We start from the raw sequence: 20623 nt of genomic DNA, 5'->3' as shown, positions 1-20623 counted from the left end.
CACCATGTCACATGGAGGAGAATCAAGTTGAAGCTGGTAAGGGGGTGCTCTGGGGGGAGGTGGCCTACTTAGGCATTCCTTCCTTTCCATCTGATCTCCTCCTCTCCCCACCCCTCCTCATTGCCCTCCTTCCCCACCCCAGCAATGCATGAGGGAGCTTGCTGAAGCCGGGTGTGATCTTGTGAAATAATAATACACTCGTCTGCTGAGTGCTGGCTCACGCCTGTCATCCTAGCTACTCAAGAGGCTGAGATCTGAGGATCAACGTTCAAAGCCAGCCCAGGCAGGAAATCCTGTGAGACCCTTATCTCCAAGAACCACCCAAAAGCCAGAAGTGGAGCAGTGGCTCAACTTGGTAGAGCGCTAGCATTGAAGAAAGTTCAAGGACAGCACCCAGGTCCTGAGTTCAAGCTCCAGGGGACTGGCACCAAAATAAATAAATAATTCATAATACTATACTTCATCTTTGTCCCAGTTCCTGGCCCAGAGCTCCTATAATCCTTGCCAAGGGGGGGGGGGGACGGGACTTTTCCACAATGATGAGAATGTTCCATGACTTGATTGTTGTAAGGAACTATTTCATGTCTGGGGTTACAGCACCAAATATAAGGAAAGATGAAGCAAATACTTCAAGTACCAGGAGAATCAATCAAGAAAAGGGCAGAGAACTGGTCCTCAGCCCGGCTGGAGAAGAAATGGTGCCATTGCCTTGCAGCTAAGCTCTTTTTATTAGGCAGAGACAGTGAGGTCCGGCGGGGCAGGGGGTGGGGTAATTTGTAATCGGAGGGGGCAGAAGGGAATGAGGGGGCAGGGCCCAAGAGGCTTTTGTTTTTGTGTTGTTGTTTTTAATGGCATCTGTTAATAGCGGACATGCCAACACACGGTCTGGGCTGGGCGTCTGTCCATTCACAAGTTCTCTGTTTTGCAGCCACAGGTTGTGTTGGGGGAGGGGGGGAGGGGGGAGAGTCATCCGGTTGAGCAGCAAGGGCAGTTCTAAGACATGGCTGTCAGAGGGGAAGGTGGGTGGTTTTCAGAAGGTGGGTGGTTTCAGTCACTTCCCATCAATTCCGGGGTTCGTTACGCACTGTGTTTCTCAAAGCTCACAGGGAACATTTCCTGCATGTAAGTTTTATACCTTCATTTTTTGTTAAGAGAGCAAAGGATTTGGCAGCCTGGTTTTGGGGGGGGGGGGCTGGGGGTTATGCTGGGATTCTTCCGGGTGCTGAAGATGGGGGCACTGCCAAGCCAGTGTGGAAGGCCTTGCGGAGTGTGGGCTTCCTGCACACACAGCCCGCCTGCTCGCACCCCAGCAGCCCGGGCGCCACTCCTGGCCTGCTTCACTCCCCTGATTTTATGCAAAAGCGATTGATTGGTGTTGACAGCGAGCTATTTACCTGTCTAATTAATTATGCCAACTAATTTTCAACTTAATTGCACTTCTCGGGTCACTGGGTAAGGAGATCTCCATGCTTGTCACTGCAGGCCTGGGCAGGAGGTGGCAGCTGCTCCCGAGGTCACACCACAGCCTCATCCTTCAGGTCAGGGGTCACCCCCCCCCCCCCGGTCAGGGGTCCACACGAGGGGGGGGAAGGGGGGTGTCATTCTACCTGGGCAAGCTGGCAGGAAACACATACCTGACATGGCCACACGAGGAAGAAGGAACCCCAACTCCTCCGTTACTCGCAGTGCTCGTAACTGAGCCTCCCCCAGCCTACGTAGACTGTGCAGTTCAACAGGTGGCCAGACTTCCTGCTTCCCAAAGCCATCCCAGGTGAGCGGCTCCGGGAAGGGTGATGACATCGCACAGGGCCGGGCTGCAGAGAAAAGGATGGAAGCGGTGACAAGCACTGATCAGCTGGGTGACTTAGAGAACAGTCACTTCCCCCGTCTTGGATCATTTTCTCACCAGCCAACTAAGGGCTTGCCATTCCTTCAAGATTCCAGGCCAAGACTTCTCTTTGATCCCTGCCGAGTGCCCTGAGTGGTTAGTTCTCTGCTCACTGGGAGAGATCAACTAGCAATGTCTTGTGGTGACTTGTGATGTCTGCCTGGAGAACAGGGTTAGGGGCTGGTGAGCCCTACCCACACTGCTGACTCTGCAAAGATTCCGTTGAAATTCTTGGGGGTCTGGGTGAGGGCCAGGTGCAAGGCTCTAAAGGGGAAACTTTCACTCAAAGATTTTATTTATTTATTTAGAGACAGGGTCTCATTGTGATGTAGCCCAGGCTGGCCTAGAACTCTTAATCCTCTTTCCTTGGCCTCCTGAGTACTGGGATTACAGGTAGGTGCCACAAACAAGACTGTTATTATTATTATTTACCAGTCCTGGGGCTTGAACTCGGGGCCTGGGTGCTGTCCCTGAGCCTCTTTTGTGCTCAAGGCTAGCTCTCTACCATTTGAGCCACAGTGCCACTTCTGACATTTTCTGAGTAGTTTATTGGAGATAAAAATCTCACAGATGTTCCTGCCTGGGCTGGCTTTGAACCATCATCCTCAGATCTCAGCCTCCTGAGCAGCTAGGATTACAGGTATGAAGCACCAGCACCTGACTCAGACTATCATTATTATTATTAATGGTTAATTTAAAAGGTGTTGTTCTGTGAGAAAACGAAGAGAGATGGTCCCTACAGGCCACACAAAGATCCATCTCTGTGTCAGGGACACTTAATTATTCATCAAACCAGCAAAGCAAATTAGGATCCAAGGTAAGAAACATCCTGGAAAATCCATCCACTTCTTTCTCTCCCACACATTTCAGATTCCCGATGCTGTGGGAGCAGACAGGGAAGGGGAAGGGGAGAGGATTGAGCACAGCTTGGCACCGCACAAGGACCAGCCAAAGCTTTGGCGTGCCAGTGCCAGGACTCTGCTTTTAGCTGTGCAATCTTGGACAAGTTACACAACCTCCCTGTCGTCTCGTCTGTGAGGTGAGACCCAAGAATCCATCTCACACAGCAAAGGGCCTGTGACGGCCAAGGCTGGGGAGGGTCAGGCTGTCATTTTGTAGAGGATTCGGTACTCAACTTGGCAGGCAATCGGGAGCCGGGGGAGGCTTTTGAACCCTGGACTGAGGTAACAGTATGTCCCATGGATGGTCACCCCTCACCCAAGACTGTCTGACTACACTGAGGATAGAATTCAAGTGACACAGAATCAGAGGAAGGACAAGAGGATGCAGACTAGAACAGACAGGATGGAGAAGACAGAAGACAAAAGGGAGGAGGTGGAGAGCCACTGATGCTTTGCAGGGAGAGGATTGTCAGGTTTGTCCTTAAGGTTCCAGGGGAAGAGAGAAAGTGAAACAAAAGAAGGCTTGTCTAAGGCTGAGAATTGGATTCCTTCATTGTCTCTCACAAGAGGCCAGGGATTCCTTTGGAATTGCTTTTCTCTTCTTTGGGTTGCTCTGGAAGCATGCCATTGGACCAAGCCACCTGGGCCACAACTCCATGGCTCTGATCGATGTCCAGGGCCATTTTCCTCCGAAGAGCAGCTGTGCCCCCGGACACTGGCTCCTGCCACCTGTGGGATCACTTGGAGACCGAGTGTCTGGGCACAGGTGTCTAACAGGTGTTGCTGGGGGCTCTGCTTTGTCCTCCAGTCCTCTAGTCCCTTCTACCTGCAGGCTTGCTGGGCTTCAGGATTGAACTGCACTCAGGGAACTCTAGCGGGTCAATGGGCTGGGCATGGACATGACCCAAGAGCAGCCCTCAGCGAGTACTAAATGAGCGGTGGCAGTGTAGTATGGAGGTCAGATCTGGCCAGCGCCATCATGGCGGGTTGCACTATCTGGCATCTTGTCTTGATGGGTGTGCCTGAATCCCTAGAGACAGGGGTGGGTACTTGGCCTATAGGTTACTGAACCTGTCAATCAAGTGCCTGGGACTGGCAACTTCCTGTGACCCAGCCCCTTGACCTGACCCTATTTAGGGTCAGGCCAGCTCAGGCACCATTACGCCATGCCACGTGTCTCTATCTTCGCGTCCTGTGTCCTGGCTCCTGGCTCATCTCCGGTCATCATGGTGTCCCAAGTCAGCTCTCCATTGGAGCTGGATTGGTTTGCTGGTTTGGTTTTTGTTCTTTCTTTCCCTCTCTGGCCTGTTTCCTGATAGTGTTAAGTGTATTTTTGGGCTGCAGGCCTTTGAAACAACTGGCTGCCCACAGACTGCTACTGCTCTAATAAAGATCCTTCAAAATGTGGCTCCTCAGATAGTTTACCATGTAACAGCAGATACATTTGCAGCCCCAACCAGAGACCAGATCCGCCACATCACACCGGAGTTCCTGAAGAACGGGGCCCCAGATGTGCCCACGGATGTCTGTGGGCCCTGGGTGGCCACGGCCTAGTCTTAAGCAAGTGTACCCTGCACTGGCACCCTCCCCTTCCTGCTTTACTCCCACCCCCTTCTCAGCACTTCCGGGATTCACCTTCCGGGACACCTGTGCTCAGAACCTACCTCAGAGCCTGAGCTCTCAGCCAGGCGAGAGTCCAGATGTTCTGGGCCATGGCCAGGCCACCTTCTGTTCTAGAAGCGAGCCATGGTTCCTCTCTTTGGAGTTTAACAGTTCACTCAGTCAAGGCTCCCTCCTCCCCTCGGCCCAAGGATTCTTAGGTCAGGACATATCACTTGACTCCTTTTATATTTGGGGCAATACCAGGGTTTGAACTCAAGGTCTCATACTTGCAAGGAGGTGCTCTACCATGTCTGCCATGCCTCCAGTCCTTTTTGCTTTTATTTTTCAAGTGAGGTCTCTTGTTTATTCCCCTGGTGGGCCTGGACTTCAGTCCTCCTATTTACACGTCCCACACAGTGGAGGTGACAAGCATATATCCTCACACTCAGCTATGGGTTGGGATAAGGGGGTCTCACAATCTTTTTTGCCCAGCTGGCCTCGAACCACAAAGCTCCCAACCTCTGCTCCCAATTCCCAATTAGCTAGGTTATAAGAGTGAGCTACACTGTTCCAGCTGGCCTCTAATTCTTTGTCCAGACTATATTCTTAAGCAGCCCTGTTCAGAGGATGGCCCTACAAGCAGGAACTCTTTGCAAGTTGTGTCAAGCCAATATTCAAAACCACGGGCAGAGAGAGGGCAGGACAGGGAGGGTGTTTGGGCCTGGGGCAGGTTTACAAAGGAAGGAGGCGAACAGTTCTTCCAGGCCTGCCTCCTTCCACAGTGCGCTGTGGGGCAGGGTCCTTCCTCCTACTCCACACCCCCCACTGGTCCCTAAATCCATCAACTATTGAGCTACGTTGCACAGAAGGTGATGAGACCAGCAGATGGTCTGCCCAGAGCCTGTCCGAGTCCTGGGCGGGTGTGCTGGGAAGGCTCCCTCCTGTCACAAAGGCCCAGGGAGCTCCAGGCCTGTGGATTGTGCAACCCAGCAAGCGGGGAAAGCCGGCTAGGGCTGCGGCTGGAGGAGAGGAAATCTCCCATGGCAGCGTGTGCCAAGGCGCTGACGGAGCCAGCCCTCGGGCCTGCGGGCAGGGCGCGGCGCTCTGCGATAAGCCAAGCCCTCAGCTGCAGGTGAGAATTGCTCCAGAGAGTGGCAAGCCTCCTCTCCAGCTGGCAGGAGCCGGGCCAGTCCGGGGATCAGGGGGCTGGGAGCCCCACTCCTCTGCGGTGTGGTGGGCCCCCCCCCCACATCCCGAAGACCCCCAAGTGCTGACTTGTCCCGTGACTCCTAGAGAACAGGGCAGCATGAGCCGGTCAAGGCATGTGGGCAAGATCCGGAAACGTCTGGAAGATGTCAAGAACCAGTGGGTGCGGCCGGCCAGGGCTGACTTCAGCGACAATGAGAGTGCTCGGCTGGCCACCGACGCGCTGCTGGACGGGGGTCCCGAGGCCTACGGGCGGGCACTCAGCCAGGAAGGGGAAATAGACTTTCTGTCGTCCGAGGAGGCCCAGTACATCCGAGCCCAGGCCAAGGAGCCCCCCAGCGCCCCAGATCCCACAGGAGGGCCGGAGGCCGGCCCCAGGGGCCTGGACGCCTGCTCCCTGCAGTCGGGCACCTACTTCCCCGCAGCCTCAGAGGGCAGCGAGCCCGCCCTGCTGCACACCTGGGCCTCAGCCCAGAAACCCTACAAGACGGAGAAGTCCAGCGCCACTGTGTACTTCCAGACAGACAAACACAACAACATCAGAGACCTGGTCCGCCGCTGCATCGGCCGGAGCAGCCAGGTAGGGACCACGACGCAGCCTGGGTCCCCTTGGTGGTGGCTGGGGAAGAAGCAGGGAGCAGGGAGCTGGGCTGGAGGATGGAGTCAGGGATTCTGCCCTCTGCCAGGTCCTGCATCGCTGACCCCCGGTCCTCCTTGGGCCCAGGCTATCACCGGCCATTCCCGTCTGGCCCTTCTCTTCCAGCTCTGTCCAGCAAAGCCCTTTTTCCTATGCTACAGATCTAAACCTGGCCCCTCCCCAGCTTACAGCCTTCTGTGGCGCCCACTGGCCCTGTTGGAAAAGCAAAATCCTTTTGCCTCCCCGCAGCCCCCAGCGCCCGTCCTTCCTGCTGTCCTGCAGATTATCCACCCGCCTACTGCTCTGGCTTCAGACCTCCCAGCGTTCTGTTCCTTTCATCTGTCCAAGGCTACTCCTTGTCTGAACCTCCCAGCCTGAGTGTCTGCCTCTGAGGGCCACGCCAATGAGACACCCTCCCTTCCTTCATCCTCTCCCCTCTGTTTACAGCCATCTCTCAGTCACTGACACGAAGGCACCAAAGTCAGGCTCAGCACCACATAAAGAATTCCTTTCCCCAGAAAATGTACCTTGGCTGTTTGTGATGGTACTGAGGCCTTGAACTCAGGGCCTTACAATCTCACAGGGCTGTTTGAGTAAGGCTGGCTGGTACTCTATCACTTGAGCCACACCTCCAGTTTTTTGTGGGTTTTTTTTTTTTTTTTGAGTACTGGAATTGGACCCAGAACCCCATCCCCCTCCATCTCCTGGGCCAAACTCCTGGCCCAGGATCAACATACTTTATTCATTCATTTGTTTCTTTGTTTATTACAGGTCCTTAGGACTCTGTCCCTTTAGCTTTTTTGTTGCTGCTGATGGTAGTGGTGGTGGTGATCGTGGTGGTTGTGGGGCTCGAACTCTGGGCCTGGGTGCTGTTGCTAAGCTCCTTTTGCTCAAGGTTAGCCCTGTACCACCTGAGCCACAGTGGCACTTCTGACTTTTTCTGTGATTAATTGGAGATCAGAGTCTCACAGACTTTCCTGCTCAGGCTGGCTTAGAACCACCATCCTCATATCTCAGCCTCCTGAGTAGCTAGGATTACAGATGTGAGCTACCAGTGCCTGGCATCCCCGAGTCTTTTTTTTTGCTCAAGGCTAACACTCTACCACATTGAACCACAGCTCCATTTCTGGTTTTCAGGAGGTTAATTGGAGATCATCGTTACATGGGCTTTCTTGCCCAGGCTGGCTTTGAACCATGATCCTCAGATCTCAGCCTCCTGTGTAGTTAAGATTACAGACACAAGCCACCAGCCACCTGGCCCCTTAGCTGTTTTCCTGAAGGCTGGCGCTCTACCACTTGAGCCATGCCTCTACATGAGCCCATGCCTTTGGGTGGTTAATTAGAGATGAGAGTCTCTTGGATTTGTCTGCCGAGGCTCAGATCTCAGCTTCCTGAGTAGCTAGGATCACAGGCGTGAGCCAGCGGATCCTGGCAGGATTGACAATTTAATAGGGGATTTTAGAAGCTCAAAACTCCTCTGGGACCAGCATCTCGATAATAGATTTTCAGGGACTGTGGCAGGCCCTGCCAGGAATCCTCCCAGGGTACCTGTGTGCGGGGCGAGCCACCATGCCATGCGGAGGAGAGCAGATGTGAGTCCCCGTCTCCCTGACTGCTCAGTCGAGGGCTGAGGATGGACAGGAGTAGCAGGGGGTGGGGTAGGGAGGCGGGCTCCAAGGACAGAAATCTACACACACACACACACACACACACACACACACACACACACACACCGTGCAGATCCACAGACTTGCCATCTATCTATCTATAAAGGTTAATATGTGTTCCTTTTTGTCGCTGAGACTGTTTAGTTCATTCTGTTCGAAAGCACTCCTAAAAGGGCAGGCTGTTATTTAAGCTGGCTTGGTGGTAGGGCCGGGTCTATCCCCTCCCAGAGTCAATTCTAAGGCTCCTGGTGGCTGGGAGGCTGTGTGTGGAGGGGAGGGGAGGGAGCGAGGTGCTGGGAAATGAAGTGGAAGCTGGTGATGGGCGGGGCGCGTGCGCAGTTGGACTGCACAGAGCCCGTACTTCATGTTTTCGGTCAGGGCGGCCCCAGAAGTTGATCGATGGGTCCAGGCAGTCAACCAGGAGCCTAGGCTACCTGGGGTTGTCAGGGCCACCTCAAATAAGACCCCTGATTTCCCAAGGTCCCACTGTCCCCATGCTGGACTGAGGTCCCTTCCGTTCCCATAGGCCTGACCTCCTCTGTGACACCCTGAGCTCTCTAAGGGGTGGGTAGACCCCCACGGGCCTGGGAAAGCCTCACCCTGAAGCTCTGGGGAGAGGGCACCCTCTCAGAGCCTAGGAAACCCACATTCAAGGCCTCCCTCCTCCTCTGCACCCCAGGGCTTTGGGGGCAACACAGCACGTTATAAATGTAGGACAATACTACTGATGTGAATGTTTTACCAAAAGAGATTTCCCACCTCCTCCTCACCTGTAGAAAGGAAGCCATGGCACGGCTGGTTCTGGGTTAGGGTGGCCTCTTTGGGTGATTCTCTTCTTCCTGGACCCTAGAAGGATTCACCTGCAGGCTGAGTTTGTGTGACGTCTCTATCACAGGTACTCATGCACACACACACACACACACACACATACACACACATACATACACGCATGCGTGCATGGACACATGTACTAGGAGTTGGTGCCTCTTCCCATGGAAATGTCAGCCACAGGTTGCCCTTAGAAGCAGATGGGTCGAGGAGGAGGACAGGTGGAGGGAAGTCAGGCCTGAAGGCTCGCTGGCCTACAGCCTCCGCCCCTTGAGAAGAAGGGAGCCAGCGGAAGCCGCCCTGGGTCCCTGGGAAGGGTGGTGACTAAGGCAGGCTTCTCGGAGGAGGTGGCCTCCAGTCTCAAGGCTGAGTAAGAGTTTGCCGGGCAGGGAAGGAAGGGAGAGGATTCCAGGCAAAGAGAAGCTCAGGGGGTGGGAGAGGCATCTGTGTCCCAGAGGTGGGGGAGACCCTGTTACCACCCAACAGGACCAGAACTGGGGGAGGTGAGAGATTGGGACAGGGGTGGGGGTTCTGGCCTGGCGCAGCTGTGCTGGGTCTTATACATGGGGTCAGCAGAAGGAGCAGGAGATCTCAAGTGTGGTCATACCCCATTAGGTCGCTGACCCCACTGGGGGTTCTGGGAGGCTCTGCCCCCCTTTTTTTTGTTTTGTTTGTTTTATTTTTTTGCCAGTCCTGGGGCTTGAACTTAGGACCTGAGCACTGTCCCTGGCTTCTTTTTGCTCAAAGCTAGCACTCTACCACTTGAGCCACAGCGCCACTTCCGGCTTTTTTCTATATATGTGGTGCTGAGGAATCGAACCCAGGGTTTCATATATACGAGGTGAGCACTTTACCACTAGGCCATATTCACAGCCCCCCCCCCACATACACCTTTTTGTTCATTTGTTTTTGTATGTGTGCCCGTACTGGGGCTTGAACTCAGGGCCTAGGCACTATCCATTAGATTTTTGCTCAAAGCTGGCATTCTACTACTTAAGCCACAGCATCACTCCTGGCTTTTTGGTGGTTAATTGGAGATAAGAGCCTCATGGAGGTTCCTACCCAGGCTAGCTTCCAATGACAATCCTCAGATCTCAGCCTCCTAAGTAGGATTACAATCAAGAGCCATCAGTGCCTGGCTAAGGCTCTGCCCTTTCTTTTTTTTTTTTTTTTGGCCAGTCCTGGGCCTTGGACTCAGGGCCTGAGCACTGTCCCTGGCTTCTTCCCGCTCAAGGCTAGCACTCTGCCACTTGAGCCACAGCACCACTTCTGGCCATTTTCTGTATATGTGGTGCTGGGGAATCGAACCTAGGGCCTCGTGTATCCGAGGCAGGCACTCTTGCCACTAGGCTATATCCCCAGCCCAAGGCTCTGCTCTTTCTAACCAGCTGTCCACATGAGGCTGCATTGCCTTTACTCCAACAGCCCATGGTGGCAGATGAAGGCTGGAAACAGGAGGAAAGTCGGCCTCTATTAAAGCAGGTGTCACGAGATCTGCAAGCATGTAGAACAAGATGGTCGCTGGTGGCTCACACCTGTAATCCTAGCTACTCAGGAGGCTGAGATCTGAGGTTCATGGCTTGAAGCCAGCCCAAGCAGAAAAGTCCATGATACGCTTATCTCCAGTTAACCACCAGAAAGCCAGAAGTGGAGCTGTTGCCTAAAGTGGTAGAGCACTGGCCTTGAACAAAAGACTTCAGGGATTACGCCCAGGCCCTAAATTCAAGCCCCACAACTGATCCAAAAAAAACAAAAAAGAGAATGTAAAACAAGAAGGCTGGTGTTCCCATTCGATAAGAAAGCATCTGCTTAGCATGTGTGAGGCTCTGGGTTCGATGCCTAGCAACACACACACACACACACACACACACACACACACACACACACACACGACCACTCCGTTTGCTGCATTCTATTTTGAGAATACAGGTCTTTTCACTCACCCTGTTATTCTTTGTTAACATGTAATGGGTTGACTACCAATATTTAGATTTGCAAAGCTTTCCATTTTTTCAGTTTTAGTTCCTACTATGGGAACTAGCAATAGTTATAATTCACATTAACAAAAGCTTTTTGAGACCGTCCATGATTTTTTGAAGTGTTTTATTAGCACGTGTTACTTGTACAGGGAGAGGTGTCATCATGAAATTTCCACCCATCCATCCATCTCCCAATCAAGTTTATCCCTTCAACTCTCCTTCCTCCCTCCTCCCCCTTCTAAAGCAATCTCAGCAGGCCTCATTGTTCTATTTTCATACATGTGTACATAAAGGACTTTAATCATTGTCTTCCTCTCTTGTTGGTCCTTCCCCATCCCTCTGGTACCTGCTTCCCAGCACATCCTGTTTTACTTTCCTGTCATTCTTCCTTTTCTATTGTTGGCATATATTCATTGCACAAAGGGGGTTTGCCATGATAATTCACATGTGCATTTATTATAATTCAGTCAGATTGAGTTGATCTATGAGATTGTCAATAGTTTTTTGTTTGTTTGTTTTTGTCAGTTGTGGGGCTTGAACTGAGGGATTGGGCACTGTCCCTGAACTCTTTTTTTTTTTTTTTTTTTCTCACAGCTAGTACTCTGCCACTTTGAGCCACAGTGCCAATTCCAGTTTTTTAGTCTCATGGAGACATTTCTGCTTGAACTGGCTTCAAACTGTGATCCTCAGATCTCAGCCTCCTGAGTAGCTAGGATTACAGATGTGAGCCACCAGTGTCTGACTTTGCCAATGGTTGTTTTTGTTTGCTTGCTTGTTTTTTGTTTTTTTTTTTTAACAAGTATTAGTTGTCCTGAGACCAAAAACTCCTGACGGGCATTTTTTGGACCTGACTGCACAATGCTGTCATCTGATTGACTCTCGCCAGAACCCAGCCCATCTTAGCCTGTCCCTTTTGTTCATGCCTAAGAAGAGCGGGCGCGAACATTAACTCTCTTCATGACCTGAAGTAAAACAATATGCTGGCATTGTGTTATCCTAACCTTGCCTACCTGTTCTTGTCAACAGTGCACATAAAAATGAGTCATAGTTTAACCTGAGGTAAAAAATAATAATCACCTTTATTTTCCTTCAATGCTCTTATCTACCTTATTAAGCTCACAGTTACACAGACCTTCATGATAGCTCCTGCTCCGTTACTGGGCTGGTCTTTGGGTCAAGAAAACCCTTTGCTCGGTATCTAATATTTCCTTAGGAAGTCTGTTTCCTCCCCTAGTTTCTTCTATGACAGATCACACTGAGCAAGCAGGGTTCCTCCAACCCAGTTTATATATGGCTTAGTTTATATATGGCTTAAGAACACTTGAACACAGGGAGGGAGGCATAGCTCAGTTGGTAAAGCGCCATGAGTGAAAGTGTAAGGTACCAAGTTCGAACTCCAGGCGAGGGCCTTAAAAAACAAAAAGAAAAACATGAAAACTAGTGACCTAGCAGCAGGCCTAGCTCCACAGAGCTAAGAATCCATGACTTTCTTTTTCTCCTCTCTGCTTATTCTTTCACCCTCTCTGCTCTTCCTCTAGCGTCTCCCCACTGCCCCCTCTGCGCTCCAACAATGAGCTTACGGACAAAGGAGATGCTTTAGGGCTTGACAGGTGCCATCACAACTAGAGTCAACCCCCGCTCCAGTTCTTCCTGTCTTTTTTCTGGAGCTTTCTCTGTCATATTCTCCCCCGCCTGACCTCCCCTCCTAGGCCCACGGAGACTTCGGAAGTTTGGCTCAAGGCAGTCGGTGAGTGGGTAGCTCTGACTCCTTTGGTAATTGAGCCTTCTGCTCTGCCCCAGGTCCTGGCCATCCTGATGGATGTGTTCACAGATGTGGAGATCTTCTGTGACATTCTAGAGGCTTCCAACAAGCGTGGGGTATTCGTCTGTGTGCTCCTGGACCAGGGAGGTGTGAAGCTCTTCCAGGAGATGTGTGACAAAGTCCAGATCTCTGACAGACACCTCAAGGTAGGGGGACTAATAACAGTCCTACGGCTGCTTGGTATCAGTCAGGATAAGAGGTGAGGCTGTGCTAGCAAATGCCTTCATCTTAATGGCTCCATACAATAAAGGATTAGCTCCTGTGTAGACTACAGAGACGTCCACCATCCAGCCTCCAAGACAGCAGGGCCAGGGCCAGAGGGGGATATCGGACTCCAGCGGGAACCACGTCCCCGTGCCGGCTGGGAGGGGCAGGGTCTGGGAGGTGGACAGGCACACGGGTATCTGAACGCCTTTCCTCCTCTCAGCAGCGATGTCCTCACCAGCCAGGCCGCCTGCTGGACCCTTAGGACCCAAGCAAGTTGTTGGTAATTGAGCCTTCTGCTCCCTATTCCCCACTCCTGGGAAGGAGATAAGACTTGAATTAGATAGAGCAGAGGGCAGCTACTTCAAGGTTCCTCGTGGATGTGTGTGTGCTAGTCCTAGGGCTTGAACTCAGGTCCTGTGTGTGGTCCCTGAGCTTCTTTTGCTCAACTCTAGCACTCTACCACAGCTTCACTTCCGGCTTTTTTTGGGGGGGGGGGAGGTATTTGCTTAATTGTAGAAAAGAATCATGGATTTTCCCGCCCGGGCTAGCTTCGATCCACCATCCTTAGGTCTCAGCCTCCTGAGTAGCTAGGGTTGCGGGCGGGAGCCTTACAATCCTTGTCTTGTGTGGGCTCAGCCAATCTGCTGGTGGCCCCGACAGGTCAACTTCTGGTAGCCCCTCCCACCCAAGGATGAAGTCTCCTCTGTCCCTTTCTCCCTGACCTAGGCCTCCACCCCGCTGACTGTGAGGGTCTGCCCGACATTGCCGGGGCCTCACTTTGTTGGTAGGAGATCATGGAAACAGATCAAGAGAATCAGTGCTGGCATGGCCTTCATGCCCACTCCGGCCGCCCGGGATAGTCATCTGCTCACCACAGGGTGCTGGATGGGTGTCTCCTCCCACACCTTCACAGAGAGGTCCTGAGAGTGCTGTTCCCAGGGGCTACCCGGGACCCCGCAGAATTCCACCTCCCTTAGCCTTAAGCCTGAGACAGATCCCCTCCCTTCACCTGCCTTGCGCTTCTTCGGCCTTCAATGCGGTCTGTTGAGGACTAGGAAGGGAGCACTGCTAGGGAGATGAGGGATGAATAGAGCCCGGATTTGGATCAGGGTTACACATTTCCATAGGACTACCTAGGAGGCTGAGGTGTTGACAAAGCTGCCCCCTCTGGCTATCCTGGGCCATCCCTCTGACCAGAATGGGGGACATCCTTCATAAAGCCACTCACAAGGCAGGGCTGGGCTTGTCCTTAAGTAAGTGACAGGCCTCTTGTGGTTCATGCAGGTGTAGCTAGGAGCTCCATGGTTGTCCAGTCCGTGTGTGTGTGTGTGTGTGTGTGTGTGTGTGTGTGTATGTGTGTTATTTTTCTTCACTGCCAGCTAATGCCAAGACAATGAAGAAACTTTAGAAAATTAAGTCAAAGGCAAACATAAATGGCCTACAATCCCACCAGGCAAAGATCACAAGTTCACATCTTGGTAAATAGCTTTGTGGACTTTTTCCTAAGACAAATCATCTTGGTCTGTTTGGGCTAGATCAGGTCTGTTTGGTCGTAGAATAGGTGGCTTATAAAAAAAAAAAAATGGAATTTTAGCCAGGCACCGGTGGCTCACGCCTGTAATCCTAGCTGCTTAGGAGGCTGAAATCTGAGGATAGCAGTTTGAAGCCAGCCTGGGCATGAAAGTCGAAGAGAGACCCTTGTCTCTAATTAGTCACCACAGAAAACTGGAAGTGGTGCTGTGGCTCAAAGTGGTAGAGCACTAGCCTTGAGCAAAAAAGCTCTAGGCCCTGAGTTCAAGCCTCCCAACCACCACCACCAAGAACAACCAAACAAACAAAAACACCAACCAAACGTAAAAAATAAATAAATGGAGGGCTGGGAATGTGGCTTAGTGGTAGAGTGCTTGCCTAGCATGCATGAAGCTCTGGGTTCAATTCCTCAGTACCACATAGACAGAAAAAGCCGGAAGCGGCGCTGTGGCTCAAGTAGTAGAGTGCTACTCTTGAGCAAAAATAAGCCAGGGACAGTGCTCAGGCCCCGAGTCCAAGCCCCAGGACTGGCAAAAAATAAATAAATAAATAAAAGGAAACAGGGAACTTGTTCACAAATGACTGAGTTCTGACTACATCCCCCCATGGTGAAAAGCTACAGAGAGCTCTCGGCTCTCTAGGACCCATTACCAAAGGCCACTCGCCACCCTTCCTCGGGGCTCCCCCTCAGGATCTAGTCTCCTCCCTGCCACCTGCCTTCTAATACAATCACACTGAGCTTTTCAGCGCATTTGGTCTCTAGCCAAAATGCTGTTGGTGAAGCCATCCTTAGTAAGTGACCCCTTGACTTTGCTTCCAACAGAACATTTCCATCCGGAGCGTGGAAGGGGAGGTGTACTGTGCCAAATCCGGCAGGAAATTCTCGGGCCAAATCCAGGAGAAGTTCATCATCTCAGACTGGAGATACGTCCTGTCCGGATCGTACAGGTGAGCTCTGGGTTTGTGGCTCCTGCGGAAGCTTTATGGAGGCCCAGGGCCGAGTGAGATACCAGCCAGCCCGTCTGCTCGTGCACCCCAGTGGCTCCTTTCCTGTCCTGATTTGGAGCTTATCACATAGATGGGTGGGAGCGAGGGCCCCTCCGGAGCCGACTTCAGAGTGGAAAGGTTTCCAAGATCCTTGGTTTCTCGAGATATTGCCATAGGACATAGACGCCTCTGTTCCCTTCGCCTCTCCTTTGGGTGTGATTGCACATCCACATGATTTGTTTCATGTTTAAATTTTTATTAGGTCAGCACAAATTTATTGTGATATATTCATTCACACACCAGTCAAGTCATGGGAGCATCCACTGCAATTCTTCTTAGCATATTTCCAGGCTTGTACAGCCATCGCTGAAGTCAACTTAGAACATTCTCCTCATCCAAGGAGAAACCTCTGCTCACGCGCAGTGGGCCTCCCCCCTCCCCCCAGCACAACAGCGGTTCCCTAGGCAACCACCCATCTACTTGCTGCCTCCATAGCTTCACTGACTCGGGACACTTCACGTGAATAGAATCATGTGCATGGCCTGTGACTTGCGTCTTTCCCTTGGCGCTATGTTTGAAATGGTATGGATGGATGGACGTACCGCATCTATCTCATTTATCCAATTGTCAGCTGACCTGCCTTTGCATTGCTGACGCTTTCCAGGCTTGATGAATAATATAAGTAAGAACACTCAATAGATCTCATCTGGGTCCTCATGAGAGCAAAGTTCTTAGCATGCGGACCTTCATTCAGGGACACTACCCATATTCAAACTGTGGACCGGGATTTTCAAAATCTCTCATCCTGACAGCCGTGTGACTCAACAAGCAAGTTGGAGTGAGGAGTCCAGACAATTCTCTCTTACTCTTTTCAAGTTATCCTTATTGCAGTAAAAAAATCCACCTCACATAGAGTTAGCCACTAGAAATGTACGATTTGAACTGGGCACAAGTGGCTCCCACCTGTAATCCTCGCGACTCAGGAGGCTGAGATCTGAGGATGGAGCCTTGAAGCTAACCCTGGGCGGGAAGTTCTGTGAGACTCCTTATCTCCACCGGAATGCCGGAAGTGGAGCTGTGAGTAACGTGGTACCCACTGCAGCCTGGAGCAAGAAAGCTAAGGGGCATTGCCCAGGCTCTGTTCCTTAGTTTTTGTGCTCAAGGGTTTAAGCCCCAGTACTAGTGCACATGCGTGTACACACACACACACACACACACACAATGACATTTAATACATTCACAGTGTCATGCAATCATTGTCACCCTCCAATTCCAAAGTAGTTTCATCATCCTGAAAGAACACCGTCCCCACTACAGTCACTCCACACAGCTGACTCTTCCTTCCTAGAAATGGCCGATGTGAGTTCTCCATGGGCTCACCTTTTGTAGATGCTTCATCTAAATGGAACCAGGCGCATGGTGCTCTGTGGCTGCCTCCTTTCCCTGAACTCATGCAAGCTGCGACATGTATGAGTTCTGCACTCCTTTTTAATCACTGAGCAATATTCCATTCCATGTGTCTGCCCAATTTCTTCATCCATCAGTAGACATTTTGGTTGTTCCTATTTGGGGGTGATCATAAATTAGCATTCACCATCAGGAATGCTTCAAGGGTCTGGAAGCCCCAGCCCCGGGCACACCTTCTTCCCTTGCAATGAGGCGTTGCAAAGAAAGGAGGAAATGGAACCACTGGTTGAAAGAGCCAAGAACTTAGTACGTTCTGGAACTTACTACGTTCCAGAACAGGTGGCTGTGATCTCCGTCCCTTTAGCAGTCCCCAAATACAATGCACTTCAAAAGATTGACTATATTTAGAAATATATATTCTTTTTTTCTTTTTTCTTTTTTTTTTTGCCAGTCCTGGGCCTTGGACTCAGGGCCTGAGCACTGTCCCTGGCTTATTTTTGCTCAAGACTAGCACTCTGCCACTTGAGCCACAGCACCACTTCTGGCTGTTTTCTGTATATGTGGTGCTGGGGAATCGAACCGAGGGCTTCATGTATAGGAGGCAAGCACTCTTGCCACTAGGCCATATTCCCAGCCCAGAAATATATATTCTTGACGAGCACTGATGGCTCAGGCCTGTAATCCTAGCTGCTCAGGAAACTGAGATCGGAGGATGGTGATTCCATCCCAGCCTGGGTAGAAAAATCCATGAGACTCTTGTTTCCAATAAGCTGCCCAAAATGCCAGAAGTGGAGCTGTGGCTCAAGTGGTAGAACACTAACCTTGAGGAAAAAGAACCTCAGGGGCAGTGCCCAGGACCTCTCTCATTTCAAGCCCTAGGACTAGCAGATAAAGAATCTATACATGATAGATAGATAGATAGATAGATAGATAGATAGATAGATAGATAGACAGATAGATAATCTTGCCCAGAAACTCTTAACTATAAGATCCTAGCCCAAAGTTATCAATGAGGCCGTGAAGTTTCGAGAAGTATCTCGCTTCCCGGTGTCTAGAGTGCAGCACTGCAGCTGTCTCCAAGGAAAGCAAGGAGAACCTGGGCTCCCGGTCAACAGCTGCCATTTGGAAATGTGCTAAGATGATGGATGGGGAGATAAAATGCAGAGAAACAAGTCCCTGTTATCTGTGCGCATGATGGGAACTGGGGAAGGCCCTGCCGGGTCTGAGCGATTTTGAGTGAGAGGCCGAGGGCGGAGGGTGGAGGGCGGAGGGGACCAGAACGTAATTCCAAAAACTATATGCATTCTCCTGGATTGAAATCAGAAAAGCATGAAAGCGAACACATGGGATGCACAGACATGCCCGGTGTGGAAGGCGGGGGAGAGGGGAAGATGGAGGGGGGCACGCAGGAAATAGAGGGGACATGCGGGGAACTAAGAAGTTGCCAGAGCATCTTTGGACTTGTTTTGTTCAAGCAAACCCCACACCAAGACCCCTCCCAGCAGAGCGGGGTCCCAGGGCCCTGCGCCTCGCCTCCTTCCCCAACAGCTGGCTCAGCCAACGGGGCCTCCCATCTCTGGAACTGTGGGTGCTTCTGGAAGGGAGGAGAAGTTGGAACAAAGCTCCCTTGTTCCCAGGATTATCCTGGCTTGTGTGGGCCCGCCCTGCCCCACAGAGCAGCACGCTTGCCCTCAGGCCTGGGGCCACGACGTTAGGTTGGCAAGACTCGCAGGTTGGGGGCTGGAAGCACAGGGGGGACCCCCCCCACCCCATCCTCTTTGGCCCATTTCTGCCCCGCTCAGGCAGGGCCCCCTGCCCTTGTCAAGCCAGTCCCCTCTGGCCATCCTCACCCCACCCCCCCCCCAGGGTTGGCCTACCCGAGGAAGGAGCCGGGAATGTCTAGGCAGATCCTCTCCACGGCGCTGTGCGCATTGGCACTGGATTTTCAGGAGTCAGAAAAACAACCGTAACACTCCACGAATGCTTTAAGCATGTTGTGGGCATTCACATCTCTAACTGGACCCCACAGCCTGGTCTTGGGGTGTGCTTCTGTAGGCGTTTGGGCCACATTTTGTGAGCTGTTTTCTGTAGCCCCCTGATGGTAGCGGGAAGCAGTGAAAATAAGCCCCTGGGAGGGGGGGGGGTCTGCGGGGTTGAGCAAGGCTCTGGGGGTCTTGATGCTCTGTTTGGATGGGGTTTTACCCAGGCCAGGGGTAGATCTTTCATTTGATGTGAACTCCGATGGGCAAGTTGATGGACATCTGTGCCTGCCTGCCCCTCGTAAGAGATGGAACCAAGGTCCTGCACCCCATTGCACACCATAGGGCCAAGGGCTCCTGCAGGGTCCTTGTTCTTGCCTTCTGTGTCTGTGCAGTGTGGGGGGAGAAGAAAGGGGTGTCTGCTTGCCAGATGAATTCCCTGTCTGTCAGGCCTTGGCTTCAACTCCTCTGGCCCCAGTAATCTTACTAGCATGTTTAGTAGCCCCTGTAGGTGAGATGTATTTGATTACTCCTTGCTGATCTTGGGACTGTCAGGAAAGGGGCTCTTGAGGGCAGATCCGTGTCTGTTGCCCTGGCAACCAGAAACCTTAGGCTTGCTACCGCCTCATAGGGAATAGCAGAGCAGGCCACAGTTTTCTTGTTCTGTTTTTTTTTTTCCTTCTTTTTTGGTGCTGGTCCTGAGCACCAAAAAACTCAGGGCCTGGGCACTGTCCCTGAGCTTTTTTTTTTTTCTTTTTGCTCAAGGCTAGGAGTGCTCCTCCACTGAACCACAGCTCTACATCTGACTTTTTATTTTTATTTATTTATTTATTATTTTTGGCCAGTTCTAGGCCATGAACTCAGGGCCTGAGCGCTGTCCCTGGCTTCTTTTTTGCTCAAGGCTAGCACTCTGCCACTTGAGCCACAGCGCCACTTCTGGCCATTTTCTGTATATGTGGTGCTGAGGAATTGAACCCAGGGCCTCATGTATACGAGGCAAGCACTCTTGCCACTAGGCCATATTCCCAGCCCCTACATCTGACTTTTTAGTGGTTCCTTGTAGGTAGTATCTCACAGACTTTTCTGCCCAGGCTGGCTTTGAACCTTGATCCTCAGATCTCAGCCTCCTTACATGAGCCACCAGCTCCTGATAAGCCAGGGTTTAAACACCCAGGTTTCTTCTACTAGGATGCAAAGGGGGTGGGCTGGGATTATAGAGGATTAGTGGGCTGGGGTGAGCCCCTCCCCCATTCCCTGCCTTAGGAGGGGGGGTCCCCACCCCTCTCCTCACCCCTCCCTGTCTTCTCTTCCTGATCAGCTTCTCCTGGCTCTGTGGACACGTGCACCGGAACATCCTCTCCAAGTTCACGGGCCAGGCGGTGGAGCTGTTCGACGAGGAGTTCTGTCACCTCTACGCCTCCTCCAAGCCCCTGATGGGCCTGAAGTCCCCCAGGCTGGTGGCGCCCCTCCAGCCCAGCACCCCCAACGGCCACCTCAGTGACAGCAGCTGCTCTGCCAGTGACCACACTTCCTCCAATCCCTTCAGCAGCTCCTCGACGGGCAGCAACGCCCACAACCAGAGTCTGTCCACGTCCTCGGGGCCGGGGAGTCCCCTGACCCCAAACCCACCCGCGGCCCCCAGGTTTCAGCCTTACGTCAGCCCCTGGAGGGCCCCAGCCGCCCCGGCCCCCTTCCCCGCCAGGCCTCACGACAGCCCTCCCGCCGCCGTCTACAGCAACCTCAAGGCCTACAGGCCCACCCGGCTGCAGCTGGAGCAGTTCGGCCTGGTGCCCAGGGGAAGCCACGTCTGGAGGCCTTTTCTGCAGGTCTCCCCTCATTTCTGAGGGGGCTCTTCCCGGGGCCGGGTGTGGATTTTCTGGCCTCACCTTAGTGACTACTAGTGTTGAGCGTGGCTACAGGTGAGTCTCCAGGCCTGAGACCACCCGCTTGTCAACCCCTACCAGTCTCCAAGTTTCTCTCTC

General features: G+C 52.3%; 1 protein-coding gene across 1 annotated transcript; it reads left to right on the top strand.

Moving 5' to 3' along the window:
- Window positions 1-5698: 5698 nt before the first annotated feature.
- Window positions 5699-20485, top strand: Fam83a (family with sequence similarity 83 member A). Its single transcript, XM_048359171.1, has 4 exons — window positions 5699-6178; window positions 12510-12677; window positions 15092-15216; window positions 19960-20485. Exons 1-4 carry the CDS (start codon window positions 5699-5701, stop codon window positions 20483-20485), a joined length of 1299 nt encoding a protein of 432 aa, XP_048215128.1.
- The last annotated feature ends 138 nt before the right edge of the window (window positions 20486-20623 follow it).

Source organism: Perognathus longimembris, chromosome 12 (assembly GCF_023159225.1).
Source record: "Perognathus longimembris pacificus isolate PPM17 chromosome 12, ASM2315922v1, whole genome shotgun sequence".
NCBI classification, from domain to species: domain Eukaryota; kingdom Metazoa; phylum Chordata; class Mammalia; order Rodentia; family Heteromyidae; genus Perognathus; species Perognathus longimembris.
The sequence above is the reverse complement of the archived record's forward strand: the minus strand, read 5'-3'. Positions and strand labels throughout refer to the sequence as shown.